General features: G+C 36.0%; 1 protein-coding gene across 7 annotated transcripts in view; it reads left to right on the plus strand.

Annotated features, from left to right (window-relative positions):
• ROBO2 (roundabout guidance receptor 2) overlaps positions 1 to 22,579 on the plus strand; it is a 596,967-nt gene that overhangs the window by 437,579 nt on the left and 136,809 nt on the right. For all 7 annotated transcript variants that reach the window (XM_058661761.1, XM_004588617.3, XM_058661767.1 and 4 more), the window contains exon 5: positions 3,631 to 3,769. In XM_058661761.1, coding sequence (XP_058517744.1) covers positions 3,631 to 3,769 — 139 coding nt within the window. The remainder of the gene's footprint in view (positions 1 to 3,630; positions 3,770 to 22,579) is intronic.

The raw sequence follows: 22,579 nt of genomic DNA on the forward strand, positions 1-22,579 counted from the left end.
TTATTATGTGATCACCTCCTCTGTCTTATTTATTTAAAATTAACTTGTTTCGAGAAGCAGGAGCCTAATGAGTAATGGCTAAAATATGTTTTTGTGACACTTGTCATTTTCAACCTTTTCACACACTCCTTATCTATGTTTTACCGCCTGTTTGTTCCTGTTTGTTAAAGTTAAAACGCTTTCTGGATGTTTCTTTTTAACTCTCTACTTTTGGTTAATAAGTTAGTTTTGCTCTAAGACTCCAATCTTTTCCATGTTCCTGGAACTACTGTATCAGCTTTCAGCTAAAATTATTTCTTACAATATTCATTTGACTTAAATTACTGCCTCCTATTTCTCTTCTAGTTCAACATCCACAGTTCTGCCAACATGATCCTTGTCATAAGTTCATTGAAAATCTTGTTCTCTTGCTTAAAGTCATTCAACAGTCCTCTGTTCTCCCTGGAGCATAGATCACATTTCGAGATCTGAAGGGTCAAAGTCCTTCAGGATGTTGTGGCTCACTCTCAGGCTTCGTTCTCCTTCACTTCTGGACAGCCACCTACTGCATAGCTTGTGAAAAGAAGTAGGATTCGCGTTGCTGAATGAGTAGAGAGGGGACTGACTTCTCCAGCTTGTTCTTTATAATACAAGCCCTTCCATATCAGGGCAGGAAGAGTCTCCTTTTCACAAACCGTTTTTTAGTCTCAACTGATACCAGCCATGGGTTAGCTTTCTCTGGCATTGGGTTAATGCAGCATTTGGATGAGTTGAATGAATAGCTTCCTGTGCTAGATAGCACTGAAGAAGTTAATTCTGCTGCAGATGCCGATTACGTGTTTTTACATTAGCATTGCAGCATTCATAAGTATATTCTAATGCAATTGCCTATTCACTGCCAGAATGATAGCTTAGTATCAATAATGCAGTCCTAAAATTGTTGTTTGGGGCACATGGTATCCAGAGTTTGGAAAGATAACACGCAATCATTCCAACCAATCTGTACATTTGTTCTATTGTTTAAGGGGCTGACTTCACTGTTGACTCATTCTAGCTACCTAAATATTTTAGTAGCAACCATTTCTAATAGATTTGATGTATTGTTTGTAAATTCTGCAACACAAAACTTTCCCTGTTGAGATCCTATTTGGCTCATTTTATAACTTGGGATTTTGGGGACTTAAAATGAATACAAAACGTCTGTGTTTCGAAAAAGAATCTTGATTCCTACATTCAGATTCTCCATGGAGAGATCAGTAGTCTTTCTTCTGGATGCCAGAGATTATTGGCTTTATTACAATAAAATATTTCTCTTGCAACTTACACATTTGTTTTATAAATATTCACCTTGATTTAGTCAATAAAATCTTATACTATCTTTCTACATTCTCAACATATGTTATTTGAATTCATTCATTTCATTTGAAAGTTTCCAACTAAATATGTTCTGCTTTTTTTGCCACTGTATTCAAGACTGTAAATCTGAAGGTTTGAAACTACAGTCCTAAATGGCTAATTACAGCCAGATGGCCACATAAATTGTGTCAACTCCCTATGGATCTCATCTTTATACTGACTTAGTTCTCTTCCTACTAGCAATGCTCAACTTGCCTGCGATTTGAAGACATGTGCTAATAAAGATTAAATGAAAAATTTTCCACTGAGAGGCCATTTTCAAAAGAGAGATAAAATGGCCAAGGAATAAAAGTGTTTAAGAGATACATAAAGTTGTCTTTTGTTTGTTCTGTATTTTTTTGCATGGTAAAATTCTTATGCCATGGATCTCAATAACCTCTAGTAATGCAAAGGAATACCAGAATACAATTTTACAGTAGCAGGTACAACTTAGCAAAACCCAAAGGGCAGAAATACCAAAAGGAAAACAAAAATGGTAAGGCAAAAGTTAGGAAATTATGATGTGAGGATTTGGTGCAGTGGTTAAGACGGTATTTTGTTTGGTTTTTCCATAGCTCGTACTGGATTGCCTGTTTTCACCTCATCACTCTGCTGACCATTCTAGCTTCCTATTAAAATGGCAGATGACAATGCCAGTATTTGGGTCTCTTCCACCCATGTGAAAAACACAGATTCAGCTTCAAGATGCAACTCTGGTATTGTGGGCATCTGGGGAATGAACCAGCAGATGAAAGATCTCTCTATTTCTGTACTTTTCAAAAGATGAAAATTAAGGAAAAATGCATAAATAATCAAATAGTTCAAAACAATTAGATCATTAGAGAAGACTTTAAAAATTATGTATGCTAGGGACAGAATTGGAACTTAGTGCTTCTAACATCAATGAAAATGTCCACATCCTACATTGCTGTACCTGTGTTTAATGTTCAGTATCAATTCGTGCCTAGAGGTTGCTGTAAATGCAGACCTTGTGTGGCGGTAGCAGCGATGAGTTAAGGGATGAGAACATAGCCTATGTGCGTGAACTGTATTGTGATCTCCAGCTTCGGGTATGGCTCTGGCACAGACATTCCATGTGTTTGGAGTATGCAGTAACCTAAGGCAGTGTCCTTTTGTGTTTCTCTCGTATCTCTCTCTTTCTCTACCTGCTTTCAACTAAAAAAATAAATAAATAAATAAAATTATGTTTGAGAGGAAAAGATTTCATTATTTGTGATAATGTCAGTCCCTTTATATTAGAAACATAAATAGCTTTTATGTGAAGTAAAAATATTCATGAAGGTATTGATTTGTTGTCAAATAGCAGTTTAAGTAGAAAAATATATATCCTTTTTTTGTGTGAGAGTACAATTTTTTTTATCAGGCATTCTTCATGGAATATTATTTGTTCCCAATTTAATGTTCTCCATCAGTTTCCCTTTTTAGGTTTCCTAGTCCGAACAGTGATGATAGAACACAGGAAAATGGATAAAAACATAAACTCGTTTGGGTGCAAAATTTTTTGAAATCCATGCTCATTTTTAAAAAATATTTATTTTTATTGGAAAGGCACGTATACAGAGAAAAGGAGTTACTGAGAGAAAGATCTGCTGTTTGAGCTGGTTCACTCCCTAAGTGGCCTCCACAACCAGAACTGAGCTGATCTACAACCAGCAGCTTCTTCCAGGTCTCCCATGTGGGTGCAGGGTCTCAAGACTTCGGGCATCCTCTACTGCTTTTCCAGGTCACAGCAGGGAGCTGTTTGGGAAGTGGAGCAGTCAGGACACAGACCAATGGCCATATGGGATTCCAGTGCATGCAAGCCGGCAATTTAGCCACAAGGTTATCACACAGAGCATCATGCAAAGAAAAAAAAAATTAAAGTGCACATTTTCCAGGCACTTTTTGAAGACCCCTTGTTACTGCTTCAGGTTTCTGTAGAATTCAGCATTCTGTGTTTTTCAGCCATGCATTCTTCCTAGTTTGACTCAGGAATTCACTGAAAAAATCAATTTTACTATTTTTCTGAAAGTTTACATGTTTAGAAAACTCATGCAAACCATTGTGGTAGCTGTATTCTAAGATCTTTAGTTTTGTTCAACTACATTTCGTAAAATATTTCTTTTTCTATGATTACATGGAGAAAATGTTAGATTTCAGACTTAGTTGCTTATGTACCCAAAATAAAAATATTTCCCTTGGTTGTACCATAATTTACATTTTCTCTCATTGTGTTGTTTTTGTTTCCCTCTGAAGAACGACCCACATTTCTCAGGAGGCCAATTAACCAGGTGGTGCTGGAGGAAGAAGCTGTGGAGTTTCGATGTCAGGTCCAGGGAGATCCTCAACCAACTGTGCGGTGGAAAAAGGATGATGCAGACTTGCCAAGGGGAAGGTAAGAACAACATGTGCCTGGAAAGCTGCTAGATCACCAGTGAATGTTTAGCAGTGATGATCTCCGTGTGTTTCGTACTGTACAATATATATACACACATATACATACATACATATATACAAATATATACATATATATGTGTGTGTGTGTGCATATATATATTTTTTCAAGCCATCTCTCTATCACTATCAGTGCTGTCCTGATTTTAGACATTCAGTTCAAAAATCTCAATTTGATAGAAACTTAATGGCTTCAAGTGGACCAAAATTTTCACTAATCAGAAAAGATCCATTATAACCTAGGTAGGAGTAAAATAAGTGAAACTGTTAATTCACTTTAGTTTTTCAGATTAAGGCATGGAGTTAACATTGTGTTTGTTTTGATTTTGTTTCGAGACACATGACTTTAAAGAATGTTATCAGGACAGTAGCATAACTGTGAATTTCTCATGATGCTTCTTAGGCATGCAAGTCAGAAACATGGAATGAGTGGACTTTGGTGAAGTGGTTAAACCATGGTTTGCAATGCCCACAATTCTTATTGGAGCACCAGTTACAATGTAGGCACCACCTTTTTCAATTGCTTATTGTCAGTGCACATCCAAAGATGTAGCAGGTGATGGCTCAAGTGCTTGGGTCTCTCTCAACCATGTGGGAGACTTGGATTTCAATTCGGGCTTCTGTCTGCCCAGCTTTGGTTATTGCATGCATTTGGGGTGGGATTCAGTAAGTGAAGGATCTCTCTCTGTCATGCTATGTGTCTTTCTGTCTCTCTTCTTCTCAGGAATATGATATATTTAATATTTTTTTAAAATGCAAGGAAAATGTATGCAATGGAGTTGTTGGCATCCATCCTGTATGTTGTATCAACAAGTAGCTTCAAATTTCAGAACACAGTAGTAATAGTTTGGAAACCTTTTGACATTATTATATTATCTAGAATATCATCTATTAAAATATATTGATATAACACTAGATAATATAAATAACAGATCATATTATTAATTATTAGCTGTTAATGATATACTATATTAATATAATGCTATATCAATAAACAAGTATTATTTTATATATCATTAATATAATATTTAATAACATTAATATAACACATTACGTATTATATTAGTAATAGATGCATTGTGTATTATAGATACATTTATATATGATCTACTATGAAATAATGATAATACAGAAATTATATTTAGTATTGAGATAATAAACATTTAGAAAGATGTTTCCTACTGTAGACAGCAATTGTCTTCATTTGCCAGGAGTACTTAGCCTTTTTCACTTAAAAAATAATCTTTATTGTTAGCATAATTTTAGCTTTATGAGAAAGTTTACAAGGTTAGTGCAGAGAGAACCTATGCACCTTGCGCCCAGTTTTCCTTATCATTAACATTTTATAAAATATTTGTTTATTTATTTATTTGAAAGGAAGAATTATAGAAAGTGAGACAGGGAGAGGGAAAAATGAAAGAGAGAGAGAGAGAGAGAGAGAGAGAGAGAGAGAGAGAGCTGCTGCTCCTCAAATGTCAATCACAGTGGTTGGAGGTGGGCCCATCTGAAGCCAGAAGCCACAAGTTTTGCTCATGTGTTCCATGTGGATGCAGGAGCCCAAACACCTAGGCCATCTTCCACTGCTTTCCCAGGTACATTAGCCAGGAGCTGGACTGAAAACAGGGCAGCTGGGACTTGAATCCGTGCCCATATGAGTTATTGGTTTTGGACACAACTTTTTTTTTGCCTCTTATACCACAATGCCAGGCCCTGCTACCATTTGCACACAATTTTCAAACTTAGCATATCTTGGGTGCATAGTAGAGCATAAACATTATTTGTATTTCCTCAGTTTTTCATTAGTGTCCTGTTACAACCTCAGAATCAAATCCAGAATATTTACTTAGTTGAGTATTATAGATTATTACGTTGTCATTTTTCCATCTCCTCTATGACAGCTCTTTAATATTTTCTGTAGTTCACAACCTTGACAATCTTGAAGAGAAACATTCTAGATTGTTCTAGAATCTGTATTCTGTCTAATGTTTTCCCATGACTACTCCATACTTGTGCCGTGTCAGATAAAAGGCTAACAGAGCTTAAGTTTTATCATCACATAGTTTCAAAGAGCTTATGGCAATCATATAGCACAAGCAACCCTGTCTATTTTTAAACATTAATCAGAGTCAGTTTGAGAAAGAACCCTAAGGGTAAGCATATACTACACTGTATTGAACCTATATTTTTTAGATTAAGGCAAAATTTTTAAGATAATTAAGCCTAGTTTGATATTTCCAAGTTAACTACAGTTGTTAGGCCTTAAACCTTACACCTTTGCAGCTGCACTACTGTCAAGACTTGATACGTTCATCTTTCTCAAAGTCCAAATTTTTTTGACAACTTAAACAATACCATTCATGCTACCTTTTTGGAATGTGCGGTACATAACCCCCAACATTAAACTTGAAATTATGGAAATGTAGCCATCACTGATTTTCTTCAAAATATTGTCAGAACTATATCCTCTTAATTTGATTACTGTCATGAAACTATCACAGTGCTTTATGGAGCCAGCTAAATATATTTTAAAGCATTAGGCAGATGGAAGTGCCCTGTAAGCTTTAAATTGTTCTGTTAGAAAGGCTTAGAAGACCAATGCAATATAGAAATTGAGGTCAGTATTTTTATCATGATAGAAGAGCTATGGACTTCATTGTGAATTCCCAATGTTTAAATGATGTTTCAAAAAAGCTTATTCACTCTTAGGTTTGTATGTATTAGTATAAGCAAAATGAGAGGAAAAAGACTTCTGCTTGGTAAGGAATAACAATAATGACTTTTAGCCAACCACTGACTAAATCAACACCATTGATTCTATTACATTATTTAGGTCTGAGACATGGGAGATGGCCATTGTTCTTGTAGGAAGTTGGTGTGGGAATGACATTTTTTTGGCTTAACATTTAATTAAATTTGAATAAGGTTTGTGTAGTGCTTCATGCTTAAGACATTCATAGTAAAGCTTTGTAGGGCAGCTGCATAGCCTGTAATTACTATGTTAAGTAATATGTGACTATTTTTCTTTTGAAGAAGAGCTTTTCAATTCAAGCTTAAGTCTGTGAAATGCTGTGAAAGCTATTTAAACCTCCAGCACAGCAAAAGTTGACTGTGCCAAACTTTCACTAGCCAGGGATACACTCAGGGAGCACTTTCCTCCCTTGTCAGGAATTATTATTTTTTCTTTAAGATTGCTTGTATGTAGGTTTCTTTCATTTATTTAGCTTTCAATTTTTGAGTCTTTTCAATGGTCCCAATGAAATCATTGCACACTCAATGACTTGACATTACCATGTTTTCTGACAGTTTGACTGTACTGAGAGAAAAAAACCTAGCAAACCTGATGATGATCCTCGGGTCCTAGCAGAGCAGTTATTTCCCCTGAGATTTTTTCCTGTAACATAGTGACAAGCTTAGGAAGGACTCTCGAGGTAAAACATTAATCATGCCACTCTCAGATTGTTAAGTGCTTGCAGAAATTTCAGAAGATATCACTATTTTATGTTGAAATATTAAAAGAAAAAAGTAACTTTTTTTTTTTTTGGCTGGTGAGTTGACACTCAGTATTTCTGTTTTTTTCCCACTCCTGAATGTTCAGGTACCTATGTGATAAATTAACTGAAAATCATCATCTGTTAGATTCTGTAAAATAAAGTGTGAATGGGGAAATAGTTTTATAGTTTATAGTATGTTACGTTTTTAAAAATATTTTAAATGCATAATTTCAGTTTTAAATGATACATTTTCAGATTTACCTGTTTTAATTAATAAAATAAGTTACTGTATACAATCTGATTATACTCTTGTTGCTTTTTTATTTTCTAATAACATTAGGAATTTAACAAAATATTGTCAGACAATAGAAGAGAAAATAAAACCAAGTAACCCCAGTTTCTTCTTTGGTTTCTACATCTTTCTGTGTCAGGTTAATGTCAAACTTTTTTTTACTAGTACTCTTTGGTTACCAATAGTTTCACCACAACTTTTTATAAAATATTTTATATGGGAAAAATTGACAACCTTTTTTCACAAATGAGATATTTCATCTTATGCTATGTTCATTCTAACAGTGATTGTACGTCTTTATAAAATATCATATATTAATATAAATAGAATATAATAGTTTTATAACCAAAATATAAAATAAAATTAAAATACACCAGTACTACAATATGTTTAATCAAACGTTAGTGAGAGCAACTGAAACAAACAAAATGCCTCTTAGGATCTGGGGAACAAGTAGTATGATTAATCTGTGATTTCTTATCTGGGTGTGTCCGCACAGCTTGGATTTCAGTTAATTATCAGCAGTCTTTAAAACAGTATAAAGAGGAGGCTTAACATCCATCAGTCCTGTGATTTTCAGCATATCAACATTAGTGATTCCCCCAATCCTTTTCATTCCATTTTATTTACACTTTAAGATAGCTGCAAAGGAGCACCAACTTCCTCAATAAGGATCTGTAGTGTGAAAAGGAATATTCATGATAGCTTGTGACAGAAAAAAGGAAAGAAAATGTGCCATTAACATTCTTACATATACTGGCAAATTCTAGATGCAGTTGATGGTCTGCTCATACAGGATGTAATTCATGAATATTTCATAAAAGTATAAAACAGACTGAAGAATAAGAGTTTCAAGATATAGAATGTAAAATTCTCTCAATTTTCTTGAATCTACTGACAAATCCCTTTTTCTAAAGTGCAAGTGTTTTTTTTTTTTTTTAAAGACTTTGTGAGAGCTCTTAGTTCTGTGAGATGTGAGAGTCAGAGGAATACATGATTCTGTAAGAAAAGGAACTGAATAGAAATCTCTTTGTAATTTCTCTTTTTGTGGCACTTACATGGAGGAGCTCTTTCTACTTAGCACTAGAATATGTTCTTTTATTAACTGTTTGGGAGCTCCATTGTTTGGAGCCTGTGCCTCTGGGATGCTGAGATCCTGAACAGGTGCTCAACTACCCTGCTGAGGGGATCGCTTTCTTCATGTATTCTGTCTGCTTCAAGGACATGCGGCAATTTGGGCTCCTGATAAATAACTACACTGATTGTGTTAGCTGCTAAAAATGGGACAATTAAAGTGGTTTTAGAAAAATGAAGAGAACACTAAGAGAAAGGAAATACACATGAACGTTGCATGTGGCATCTAAAAAGATGGTCTTGTACCTTAAAATTATATAAAGAAAAACATAAATGAAAAATCTGAAATTTTCATTGATTTTTTTTTGTTTTGGTGCAACACAGATGTCTTAGTGATTTCTGTCTGAATATAAATTTGAAACGGTGTGGACAATTACTTTGAGATCTTTTCATACAGATGACAATAGCATAAAGAATATGTAGGCCATTTTCCGCAATATTGGACTTCAGGTCTTGTTCTGCTATCACTTGATCTTGTATCAGCTTAGTTACACTCCCATCTTCTGCAAATTATGTCTCAGATTTTTCTACAACTAACTAGAAGTATGACCTCAAAGAAGGTACTTGAATTCTTTGGTTCCATCCTCAAGATATAGACCAGCAATGTGGAGGCACTAATGATTCCCTGTACTTTGATTCACTTTGAATAGTGTGACTAATTAGGCCATGCTTTCTAACTCCAATGAGTTTAAAATGATAAAGCTGTTTTCAAGCACTATAAATATTGTAGAATGAAAGCACCTGCCAAGTTCCCCAATTTTATAAATCTAACTGGCTGGTAACAATTACTAGTTATAGAAATAACTACGACGGGAAAAAAAATAAGAAATACTATGAGAAATAGGGAGTATATAAATTTGGAATAATTAATATTTACATATTCTTCTCTTCTATAAGTGAATATGGGATATAATTTATTTTAAAATATCAATTCTGTCTACCCAATATATATACATTTATCTGTAAATTATGCCAATCAGTTTGCAAAGTCTGAAAATTGTCACGCTTGTATCAACCTGTGGGAAATCGTTTATACTGTAGAATATTGTGCCCTAGCCACACTGGAGTTGAATTTCTGATTAAAGCGTAACACTGCATCACTATGCCATTTGTAGACAATGAGAAAACCACTGAAAATTTTATCTTGAAAAAAATAAGTCTTCTTGGGAAACTTAGTACGGTCATTGCATTCTAGCACATGCATTTCGTCTTTTTGTAACTTCCATTATTTCTCCCACTTAAGGAATATGTGACCTCAAGTTGTAGAAGTTACCATATTAATAAATATTAGGGCCAGAGATTTAATTAAAATCTGTTTGGTATGAAATCTGTATTTTAAAATAATGGGCTCCAGGATGATATGCTTATTACCTTTTGGTGGACTTGAATCATAATCTATATAATATAGATAAAAATGTGTTTAATTGCCTAGGAAAACAATACTCTGAATAGCCATACAGAAATGCTACATATCATTGCAAATTGAAGGCAATTTTTAGACCAATTTCATAACCATTCATGCAATGTCTTCATATATAGAAAATTGCAACTTGGAAATCTAGAAGTTGCCTTCTTTAATCTGAAGATACAGATTTTATTTACCAACAGAATTAATTGGCAACCTTCAGAGAGATGCCAAGATGGTACTTTTTTCTGTGTTTTCATCAAATAGGTGCTAATAGTTGCTGTCAACACAAAAACTAATTACCACCCAGTGTGAGGAGTGCGTGCTGCCTGGTCTTATGACCACATTTGCCCATCTGTTGAGACTTTTAGCTTGGGAACAATGCTGGAACTGCCATCCAATTTGGGCTTTGGCCAATGGTCAACTGACAGGCTGAAACACACTGAAATATGAAATGCCTTGAAGTTGGATATGCTCTGCCATCCATTAGTTAGTGGATCTTGTCTTGCGATAGTCAAAATCAAAACCAGGTGCAAGTTTATAGACCTAAAGGGTCTAAGTGCCACCTGTCATTGGCTTGTGTTTTTACTGAATGCATGAGCTATGGTAGGTGTGATTCTTTCATCAGCATAACAAGTTCGAGCTTTTAGTTATGTTGCAATGGGGACCTGGGCAACATCCTACCTTAGTTCAAACCATAGAAGGAGTCTGGAACTTACTAGCATATTGACCCATATTATATCATATCACAAAGGTTCAGTCCATTTCTGAAGTGAAAACAAAATATGAACAAGAGAAAGTTTGTTTAATTACCTATGTTAATATAAGCCATTGTACTCTTAAGACAATTTGCAATTAGTATCTTTCAATGAATTTTTTCTCACCTAGAGATTTCTCTTAAAATATCTCTCTGATCTGTTTTGATGTTGTTATCCTTGTGACATGAACATGAGAAATACTCTAGGATATAGATCAATATTCTTTTCCCAACTCTTCCGTGATCCTTTATATTGTTTTAGACAGTTTACAAGGTATGTCTGCACCAGAGCCAATGTCTGTGGGTCGCTTTTATGGTGCCTTTAAGCTCCAGAGTGCTAAGATTCAATGCCAGTAACTCAAAATATTTGACAAGTGTGATTATGCTTTTTTTATTCTGGTTATAAAAAAAGAAAATTAAATAGATCTAAAGAAACAAAATCTCTCTCTCTCTTCCTCTCTCTCTCTGTCTCTTCCTTCCTCCCTCCCATAATCTCCTTCTTCCTTTTGCTCTCACCCTCTGCCTCTTTCAAGTATACAAAATGAGATTTGCTATACTCTTATTTATGTTGTACAGTAGAATCATTTTTAAAGAAGGATCTTGATTTTCTTTTTCATTTCTTCAGTGACACATTAGTCATTCAGTAACATGTTATTTGATTTCATGGTATTGTAAATTTCTGTTTTTCTTCCTGGTTTTGATTTTGTATTGTAGCTTTTCATTTAAGGGGATGTATAATAGCTGTGTATTAGAGACTGTCATATCCAGATGTGAGGATACAATACAGTATACATCTCTACTTCCAGGTCAAAGATGGACCCCCGATGACACTGTTAACTATATCTTGACAATAGGATGCTGGACTCTCTGTCATTGTCCATGCCCACAGTGATGGATATATGACTGTTTATGAAGAACATTATTATAGTAATATTATAAGGTTACTCAGTGGTGGGAAGGAGACTTGGGGAGGGGATAAGTGAAATTCCCGGGCCTACAGACCTGTATCATAAAATGATAATAGTAATGATAAAAAGAAGTAAAATTTTTAAGAAATGCTTTAGTTGTTACATAGGATTAGTTCATTGAATTTGTTTTTTTTTAGGGTTTATTTATTTGAAAAGCATATTTACATACAAAGAGGGAAAAATAGCAATGGAAGAATCTATCCATTGGTTTACTTCACAAATGGCTGCAATGACTGGGACTGGTTCCAGTCAAAGCTAGTAGCCTAGAACTCCATTCTAACTTCCAACATGGTGATACAGATCCAAGCACTTGGGATACCTTCAGTTGCCTTTCCAGGATCACTGACAGGAGGCTGGAACTGGTGCTCCTATAAAGGATGCCAGCACTGCATCTTTTTTTTTAAATTTATTTTTTAATTATTATTTTTAATTCATTAATTACATTGTATTATGTGACACAGTTTCATAGGTACTTGGATTCTCCCCTCCCCTCCCCAAACCCTCCCACCATGGTGGATTCCTCCACCTTGTTGCATAACCACAGTTCAAGTTCAGTTGAGATTCCCCCATTGCAAGCATATACCAAACATAGAGTCCAGCATCTTATTGTCCAGTCAAGTTCAACAGCTTCTTAGGGAGACCCTCTCTGGTCTGAAGGCAGAGCCAGCAGAGTATCATCCCGATCAATTAAAAGCTCCAACATACCATCAGCAAAAATTTACATCATTATGGAATTAATTGACATAGTAATGAGTAACCAATATGTTAAAAGTAAATGCGAGTTCTTAACCACCTTCTGTGACCACCTCATTGACATTTCAATTTTAGTTTATACACAACATATAACATACATAACATAACATGTTATACATAACACCATATCATCTTAAATTAAGGCAAACATGTGGTATTTAACCTTTTGGGATTGGCTCATTTCCCTTAGCATTATGGTTTCCAGTTTGGCCCATTTGGCCACAAAAAACTGCATTTTGTTTTTTTTTAATAGCTGAGTAGTATTCCATGGAGTAGATGAACCATAGCTTTCTTATCCAATCCTCTGCTGATGGGCATTTTGGCTGCTTCCATGTTTTTGCAATTACTGATTGGCCAGCACTGCATCTTAACCTACTGTGTCACAACACTGAACCCTCAGAGATAGATATTTTTTAAGGATTTATTTATTTTTATTGAAAGTCAGATATACAGAGAGGAGGAGAGACAGAGAGAAAGATTTTTGGTCTACTGATTCACTCCCAGAGCTCAGCTGATCCAAAGCCATGAGCTAGGAGCTTCTTCCTGGTCTTCCACATAAGTGCAGGGTCCCAAGGTCTTGAGCTGTCTTCGACTGCTTTCCCAGGCCACAAACAGGGAGCAGGATGGCAAGTGGGGCAGCCAGGATTTGACTGGCACCCATATGTGATCCTGGCATGTACAAAGCTCGTACTTTATCCAGCAGGCTACTGCACAATGCCTGAGATAGATTTATAAAATCATGCTTCAAGGTGAGGGGTTGATATCTGAGCATGGTAGACAATTGCCAACAAGTTAAATTACCAAATTCTCTTCCACAGAGATGAAAAATCTGTATTGGCAAATGAAATATTGCTATGACAAGATTTCAGTTTATAAAGTTGCTGATTAATCTATATTCATGATATGATTATTGCAAAGGTATTATAATGCTTTTCAACTCCTTTCATCAATGGTGTTGGTATTTGGAGTCATTAAAGAAAATTTGATTGGGAATTTTGAATCAGTATAATTCAGGCAAAAATATAGTACCTGTTTCTTAAAAATATGCCTGATAAAAATTGCAAACTTTCCAACCGTATCTACATTTTTACAAATGACTGTTATTTATAATAAGATGCCAATATTCTCAATGTTGTGCTAGTATAGGGTAATGCGATGCTATAATTTAAAATTACTTTAAAATAAACACATTTGTTGAATTATTTGACATGTTGATATCCAAAATTTTACAATAGATGAATATGTTCTCACAAATTCAAGAACAGAATATGATTTTATATATAGAACCTCAGAGATTCAGAAGATAAAGATAGATTGTTCCCATGTGAAACTGGAGCTGGGTCTGAAAGGGAAAATGGAATATCCATAAGAGGATATGTTTCAGGGGATGAAGCAGGATAAAAATGCCTTAGAATGTGTAGACCAACAATGAGTGGTTGCGTTTGTCTGGAAGTTCAGCTGAGTGGTACTTAAGCCCAAGAAGGTTGGGAAAGGCTGTATGATGAAAGCCTCTAATTCCAAGTAAAGTGTTTATACAGCACACACCATGAACTGGGCTTTGCTGAAGCAGTTAATAAAAATACATCTTTGTCCTGGCACTTAGAAATTGATTCATGTAATTATGTGGAGGTTAATCTGCTGAGGAACAAGTTTAGAGGTAGACCAATCTGGTAAGAAGTTATTTGGGAGGAAGTTAGGGAATTTCATTAGAGTGTTTCCCGTCTTGCTAACACATGGATCATAATATAGGTGGTAATGCAAAGAAAACATGTTTTGTTTTTCTCATTTGGAAATTGATCAGATAGCGAATTTCTTTTTTTTTTTTTAAGATTTTTATATATTTTATTACAAAGTCAGATATACAGAGAGGAGGAGAGACAGAGAGGAAGATCTTCCATCCGATGATTCATTCCCCAGTGTGCCGCAACGGCCAGTGTGCGCCGATCCGAAGCCAGGAACCAGGAAACTCTTGCTGGTCTCCCACGTGGGTGCAGGGTCCCAATGCATTGGGCCGTCCTCAACTGCTTTCCCAGGCCACAAGCAGGGAGCTGGATGGGAAGTGGAGCTGCTGGGATTAGAACTGGCGCCCATCTGGGATCCCAGTGTGTTCAAGGCAAGGACTTTACCCGCTAGGCCACGCTGCCAGGCCCCAGATAGCGAATTTCAAGGGAAAAGGTTTATAATTGATACAGAAACGTAGTATTGGTGCATAGGTGAAAGGTACTATGATTTTTTTTTTTAAATATTCATTTATTCATTAATTACATTGCATTACATGACACAATTTCATAGGTACTGGGATTCCCCCCCCTTCACCCCAAACCCTTCCCCCATCATGAATTCCTTCACCTTGATGCATAACCACAGCTCAAGTTCCGTTGAGATTCCCTAATTAAAAGTTTACACCATACAGAGTCCAGCATCCCACTTGTCCAGTTCAAGTTCAACCGCCTCTTAGGGAGGCCCTCTCAGGTTTGTAGGCAGAGCCAGCAGAGCGTCACCTCGATCAATTAGAAGCTCCAGCATATCATCAGCAACAGTCCAGGTATGATGAGGCTGGTGCAGAGTCCACTGATTGACATAGTCCGTCTTAGGGTTTCCCCTTGTCCAGTTTTTCGCTGCAAGCATAAAGCTGAGGTGGTTGATTCATCTACTCCATTTTCCATCTTTTTTTGATTAATGCTTTGATTCCTCCATTTTGTTCAGGGGAATCCCCCTAAAAAAAACTTTGAGGCATTCCCAGTCTAGGCTCCTACATGTACTACTAGTAAGCACAGTGCCCGCCACCGTCCATCACTCCGATCAGCTGATGGTTTTAACCCCTGGGTTGGTTCTCTTCTGAGCCCCGACCTCTATTGGAACCAATGAGTATCGCATCTCTCCCCGGCTCTGCCCATCACACTCTTGTCCCTCACCTAAACCAATGGGAGGAGTGCTGGTCGGGTGTTGCATTCCCTGCTAGCACAGGCCATTTCACCTTGGCATTTTGTGTTTTGTACTGTTTTTTTTTTTTTTTTTTTTTTTTTTTTTTTTTTATCGCAACCAAACACGGCCAGGCCCCCACACAGTTTCAGCACTTGGGCTTGCCAGTGGATGACGTGAACCGACTCAGCCTGGTCTGCCCCAACCCGAGCCAAGTGTATTCCAGTGGGTCACATTCCAAAGCCTCTTCTGGGTTATTTACCTCCATGCTTCTTGCGTTTATTTGTAGAGTCAGTGTCCTGTCAGAGGATCTGTTCAGGTTCCTCCCTCCGACTCCTTCATGATTTGTAAATATCCAAGTCAAAACATTTGTTGCTTAGTGCCGTTTAAAATCATACAATACCTAGTTCACTGGACCCAAGGTGGACTTGACTGTGACATCCAAACATTACTTTTTTTTCTAATTAAGAAAGAAACACATCACCAAATAAACAAGGAAATGCCATATGTGGTGAGATGTTTCTATCTTCAGAGCTATTCAGCATCTTAAGATATAATCACTGTGGGAATAACAGTGAATGTTTACATGTACTTCCCATAAAAGTGGCTCATTCTGTTTTTATTGTTACCTCAGGACTCAGCAAAGGAAGAATCTGAGGGACACATTTAAATGGCAGAAACAGATTAGGATCTACACACTTTGGTTCTAAAACCCAATGTCTTCACTCTTAAACCCAGCAATTCATTTCTAGTGCACTCTATTGTTTTAAACAGAATTGAGAGTGTTTTGAAAGTCCTATGATTTTATGATAGGTGGTAACACAGCTAATCATTAAAATCACCAGGATTTTGAAGTATGTAATGCTTCTTTCAGGCGAGAAGGAAGCTTAGAGACAACGAAAAGCGTGTCTAAGGTCATTAGACCTCTGAGTCACAAAGGTGAACTCCAGTGCCACACTTCTCTGTCTTTGACATGAAAAGCATGTGTTCATTTGCCATGTTAGAAACAGAACATCTTTCATTACATGCTGCACCCCACAATAAGTGAAATTTTTATTTTTCTATTTCTGTATAATTCCCTAAGGAAAAAAAAATGATATGGAACCCCTCCTCTTATTTTTACATGTATTTATTTCTCTATATTCCCAGCTTCCTTTGTTGTGTTTATCTTTCATTTCAAATATCAAATCATTTTTTTCTGACAATTGTGATCACCACTTGCATGTTTATTATGGACTTTGAACTTTGGGCTATTAATAATTCTCATTTAGCAGTTTTTGGAGACATTCTTGATTAGAGGTTACTGCTCTCTAGTGACTATAGACCAAGAAATGGTTAAATATCCTACTATGCAGGCAGTAATACTCCCAAGAAAGCACGATTTGGCTGAAAACGGTGATAGTAGTGAGGTTGACAAACTTGTCCTTGGTGGAAAATATGAATCAGGGCACTGTTTAATTCAATTTTATATTATTTATACTTTTAAATTGTTTTGGAAGATTTTTATTTTGGATGGTAGAGAGAACGGGAGGGTGAGAAACAGAGGAAAGAGAGAGAGAGAGAAAGAGAATATGATGTAAATAAAGAGATCTTCTATCTGCAGGCTCACTCCATAAATGGTCACAGCATCTGGAGTGGGCCACACAGAAGATAGAAGCCAAGAACCTCATCCATTCTCTCCTGTGGGTGGCAGGGACTGAATGACTTAAACCATCACCTATTGCTGCTTGTCAGGTGCAATTTCAGGGATCTTGATCCAAAGCAAACTAGCCAGCTCTGACTCAAACTGGCACTCTCATTTTGGATTGCAGGCATCCAAAGTGGCAGCTTAACATTCAGTCCCTCAAAACTGACTCTGGTTTTGTTTGAATGTAAAGGGGGAAATGTCATACAGAATTTAATGGAACTGACTTAAAAAATAATGGTCTTTTTCTCATTGTGTTAGATACAAAGGTAGCACTGAGTGAGTTGGGATTTGGACAAATAATTCCATGATTAGTGTTGACATCAACATGTCATCATTAGAAGAAGGCACTTTGTTTCCCTAATGACTTGCGATGAGTGCATATTTTTGCATGTTTTCAGGATATATAATTCAAAGAATTTTTATTTTCTGCCAATTAAATAGTTGTTGACTTGATAAAATTAGTTAAGAAATAATCTTAATTAGAGAAGTGTCCAGACGTTCAATTTCAAAGTGATCTACCAACCCAAAAGTTATGTGACACATTTAATGAGAAAGGTGCCCTTACAAAGATCTGTAAAATTTCTAAATCAGTCCCTAAGGATATTTCATGAGGAAGTTTTTGTTGGCAGAAGAAAGGAGAGAGCATTTTGATTCTTCCACACTTTATTCCAGGCAGACAATCCCACAAAAAAATGCAGAAATCTCACAGCTTCGCAAGTGGTCAGTTTGAATTTTATGCAGACTTTATAGAGCCTGTCCAGTATAAATCAACTTCTTTAGCCTTCTAATCCTTCAGTGGACAGAGACAATAATCAATTTCAGTCACATGATGCGTGCTCTGTGGATTCTTATCAACTTAATTCCTCTAATTCTGTTCTAAAATAATTTTAAAATTTAGGGTAATTTCTAGCCAAAGACCTGAAATTCAGATATATCTGCTATTCCAAATTTGTTGTCACAATTTGTAGTCTATTTATAAAACCAAATCTTCTTGAAATAATTTAAGCCAATGAGATAATTGTTTCTAAATGGAAGGGTAAGTTTGCACAACTCCATCACACACCTGCAGAGAGAAAGAGAGAGAGAGAGAGAGAGAGAGAGAGAGAGATCTTCCAAAAGCTGATTCACTCCCCTGGTCCCTGATATCTATGACAGCCAAGGCTAGACCATGCAAGGCTAGTAACCAGGAACTGCATACTAGTTTCCCATGGGGAGAGGTTGGGGAACGAGCTCATGTACTTTCCTAGGCACGTAAGTAGGGAGCTGGGTTGGAAGCAGAGCATCCAGAATTAATGCTGTGATATGGAGACAGTGTCTCCATTCACAGCTTGACTTGCTGCACTAAGATACCAGTTTCATGACTTTATTTTGTCAACATATGCTCTTTTATTTTAATGTATTTGTATGTTTTACCATAAAGCTTTAACTGCGAATAAAATATATTCTAATACTTTTCCTGTTAGTTGTTGCAAGGAGCAGAAAATTCTATTAATTTCATTTGGACACAGACATGAAAAATCAGTAAAATTAGGATGTTTATTGGTTTGCTTTTATTTATTTATTTATTTATTTATTTATTTATTTATTTATTTATTTATATTATCAGGACAGGGAACAAGAAATTCAACCAGTCTTTTCTCTATGTCAGGCTATTTTCTGGAATGCCTGGAAAGATGCTGTTTATTAGACTCTTACACAGCTGAGATCAGAAGTCAGACTCTCAGGAAAACTGTGATGGCATGGCAAATAAATGTCTGAGAAAGACAGAATAAAGAAGTTTAGAACCAGGGAGGAGACACCTTAAAAAACACAGAGAAAATTTCAGTGGCTATAGAGGATCACAAAAAAAATGAAGTTCCTATCAAAATGACCTGAATCTCTCTACCAAGGTTAGCAAGGGATGAAAATGACAGAAGATGGGCATTTAAGTGGGAGCAAGGACAGTAGGCTGTGAACTTCGGTGTTGACCACACATTGGCCGAGAAAATTCATCTTTGAAGCACCTCGACCATTCCCGCTGTAGGAGCAGAAGATGGATGAGAGAGGAGGATTTGGAGGATCGCCAAGATGCTTTGGAGTTAAAAAGTGGAAGAGGGTTTGGGCTACAAGATGGCTGAACTCCTCTGGAAGGGCCCCTTGACAGTGGTTCCCAGGCTGGTCTTTTGGGCCAAGTTCTCCTATCAGCTGAAATCTGCAATTTGTCTCCGTGCAGCGTGGGTGTTTTAAAACATTGGTTTTGGTTCCTTTTTTCGGGGGGGTGGTGGTGGTTCTGTTGTTTGTTTTTTAGTTTGAAAACAACCTTTCTCAACTATGCTGAAAGCAGAAACTCCTTTTATTGTTGGAGGCTACATCCTAGGACCTCCAAGGTTACCTGAAACCAGGCACATTACAAAACGCCCCATACAATGTGTTCCGCACATATATGTTACTATGACAAAGTTGAACTTAGCAGGAGATTAACAACAGTGGATAATTTTAAGTAGACCTATTATAACAATAGTCTGTCATAAAAGTAGCATGAATGTGATCTCTTTTCTCTGAAAACCAAGACAAATATTAATATTTTTTGAACAAGGTTACAGATAGGAAGCAAAACTTGAAAGAAATGGGAAACAAGTATACAATAGTTAGTTTCTATGAGTTGAGCTGACATGAAGGAAACGATCTAGAACTGGAGGGTATTGGTAAGAAGGGTAGTGTTCCAGAATTCAAGAATAATGTAAGCATGTATGTGATTATTTAAGAAAGGCTGAGGATGTCACCATATTTCAATTTTCCATTTTGGCTTTCTGGAGACTTCTAGAAGAGCACAGCAGGTTCCATTTAGGGAATCTCTTGCCATTCACTGTAAGTCTAATCATTCAGGACTTCTTTTCCTTTCCTTTTCCAATAATGTTACAACAGCTGACACTCATTTTAAAGGATATTCCCTACTCATACATCTCTTAGCTTCCCTGCCCAGACCTAGCTACCGATTCTTGAATGGTTAAGGATTTATTTCATCCAAACTGTGAGCATTACCTGCAGTGTAATTGTAGTGAGAATAAAAAGACGTTGGGATGGAAAGAGGGTTTAGAAGATGACTTGATCTACCTTTTCCCATTAATTTATTAGAGTAATGCAGTTATTCTGTGGTTTCCAAACTAAAATATAATATACAATCTGGTCATTAGGTATGTCTTAAATATTAAAGATTAAGAATATATAAGTGAGAGTTAGATTGCCAAGAAATGCTTACCTAATTCCTAATAACAGTTTCAGATGTTATTCATAGGAAGATTTTGTTGGGTAGAATGATTGTTTCAAAAAAAAAAAATCGAGGTATTTCCATTTTCAATCGTTACATGTGAAATACACAAATTTTTTTTTGTTTTATGCATAAGTGCCATGCCTAAAGGTTTCATTGGGAGTTATTAAAATGCTGTATCATTAATAAGGACAGATACTGCCTCCGAGTCTTTAACATGGCTCTATCATGGTACCGTGGCATGGACTATAGGTGTGTCTGAAAAACATCACAAAATGATTCAAAATGTAAATCTAATAAACTTTGTACCCTAAAAACTTTCATGTTGAAAGCACAGCAACAGAATGCATGATGTTTTATGAAGCTCAGTAATGTGGTGTGTAGTGAATTATGGAACTAAGGATGACCAATCATTGCAGACATTCTTTTCTCCCCGAAAAGGGACTAAGAGTGCAGGGTAGTTAGTGATCAGCTGTTTAGACTGGGTGAAATATTTTCAAAATTGAAAATAAACTTTTCCACTTTAAAAAGGAAAGAAAAAAAATCATTTACTCACATCGACATTAATGGTACCCTGTTTTCATTCATAGCTTTTATTGTTGGCCCACTTAATGATTAATAAAGCAGATGCAGGCTAACATTTTAAGTGTTAATTCAAAACACTTGTTCTAGGGCCAGTGCCAGCAATCTTACAATAACAAGTCATAGATGTTCTCAAAACTAGAAATGTTGAGAAAGTAAATTTCATTTCATGAGAAACAAAGGGACTTTTGAAAAGAGAATGACTATTCAGGAAGTTTCATGGAGTTTTCATGTAATTCAAACAAGGTGATGAGGTACAAGGACTTGAATTGATCATGGCAGGATTTCAGGTCATAAAATAAATTCTAACTTTCTTCATTTATTCTTTCAAATTCCATGGCTATTGGGGAAGGCTTCAGAGTGTCTAATTACCTGAATGATATTCATAAAGCAGAAAATCTGTAAAAATAACTACCCTAGTGGCTTAACCTACGTGGGAGTTTCAAAGTATAACTCATGAATGAATTGTTATGTTATAAAATTTTCCCATTTTTTCAGTCCTGTTTGATAGTTCCAAAGTAAATTTAGGTTTATAGAAAAATCTCCCTACTAAAAATGAGCCAATTTTTGTGAACAAGAAGTAAAGTATACTCATTTAAATTAAGAAACAATTTTAGAATGTGGCATTTTGTTTCTTGAAAATGAATAGCATTTCTTTTTTTGAAGCATTTTGAAGATGATTCACTAAGATCACAAACAAATAGAAACTTGCCTGCAAACTCTTGTTTCAAGTTAAAATAAATTTATTTTAGCTGAACAGATGGTAATGCTTTTTAACACAATCCAGTTTCCTTTTTCTTTTTTTTCCCCCGTTGAGAAAATAAAACCCACGCATAGCCAGTGCTTCTACTCCCACTTTGTCACAGCTGGTTACCAATCAATCTCAATTCACGGTACAGTGACGATAGCACATGTTGTCTGAGGGCTAGATCTGATTGGGTTGCGTTTTTCAGCAATGTTTCATATCAGGAAAAATAAGGTGTCTCTGTGGTAGGGGCTGTCAGCACACGATTGTACTACTGTCATTAATCAAACCTGGCAACCACGACTGAATTTATATAAATTCGAGACTGACAGATTTCACAGGAAAAATCGTCCAGTTTCTATTAGAATTTCCTCATTACTAACGCTTTCTCATCTGCTGGGCTTTTTCTTCTTATCGGTTAAAGTCAGCAATATCTCATACATGGTGATCACATATGATTTGAAGCCACATTACAAAGAAATTATTTTGTGCCAAAATGTGTTTTAGTTGTTTAAAATTTATTCTTATTTAAGGACAGCTAACTGGCAATTATGACCAAAATTTAAGCACCTTTGATTGTTTAATAAGAAAGTAATGTTAGCATATATCAGTAAAAAACACATCTGATCCCACAAGGTTCACAGATCTTAACATAATATTTTAAAATGATTAGGATAATTTGTGAAGGTGTTGAAACTATGGAAACAAAATTGGTATTCCCACTTGACTAATGCATTCACACAGAGAAAAATGCACAAATATGAAATA

This window comes from Ochotona princeps, chromosome 3, assembly GCF_030435755.1.
Source record: "Ochotona princeps isolate mOchPri1 chromosome 3, mOchPri1.hap1, whole genome shotgun sequence".
In the NCBI taxonomy this organism is placed as follows: domain Eukaryota; kingdom Metazoa; phylum Chordata; class Mammalia; order Lagomorpha; family Ochotonidae; genus Ochotona; species Ochotona princeps.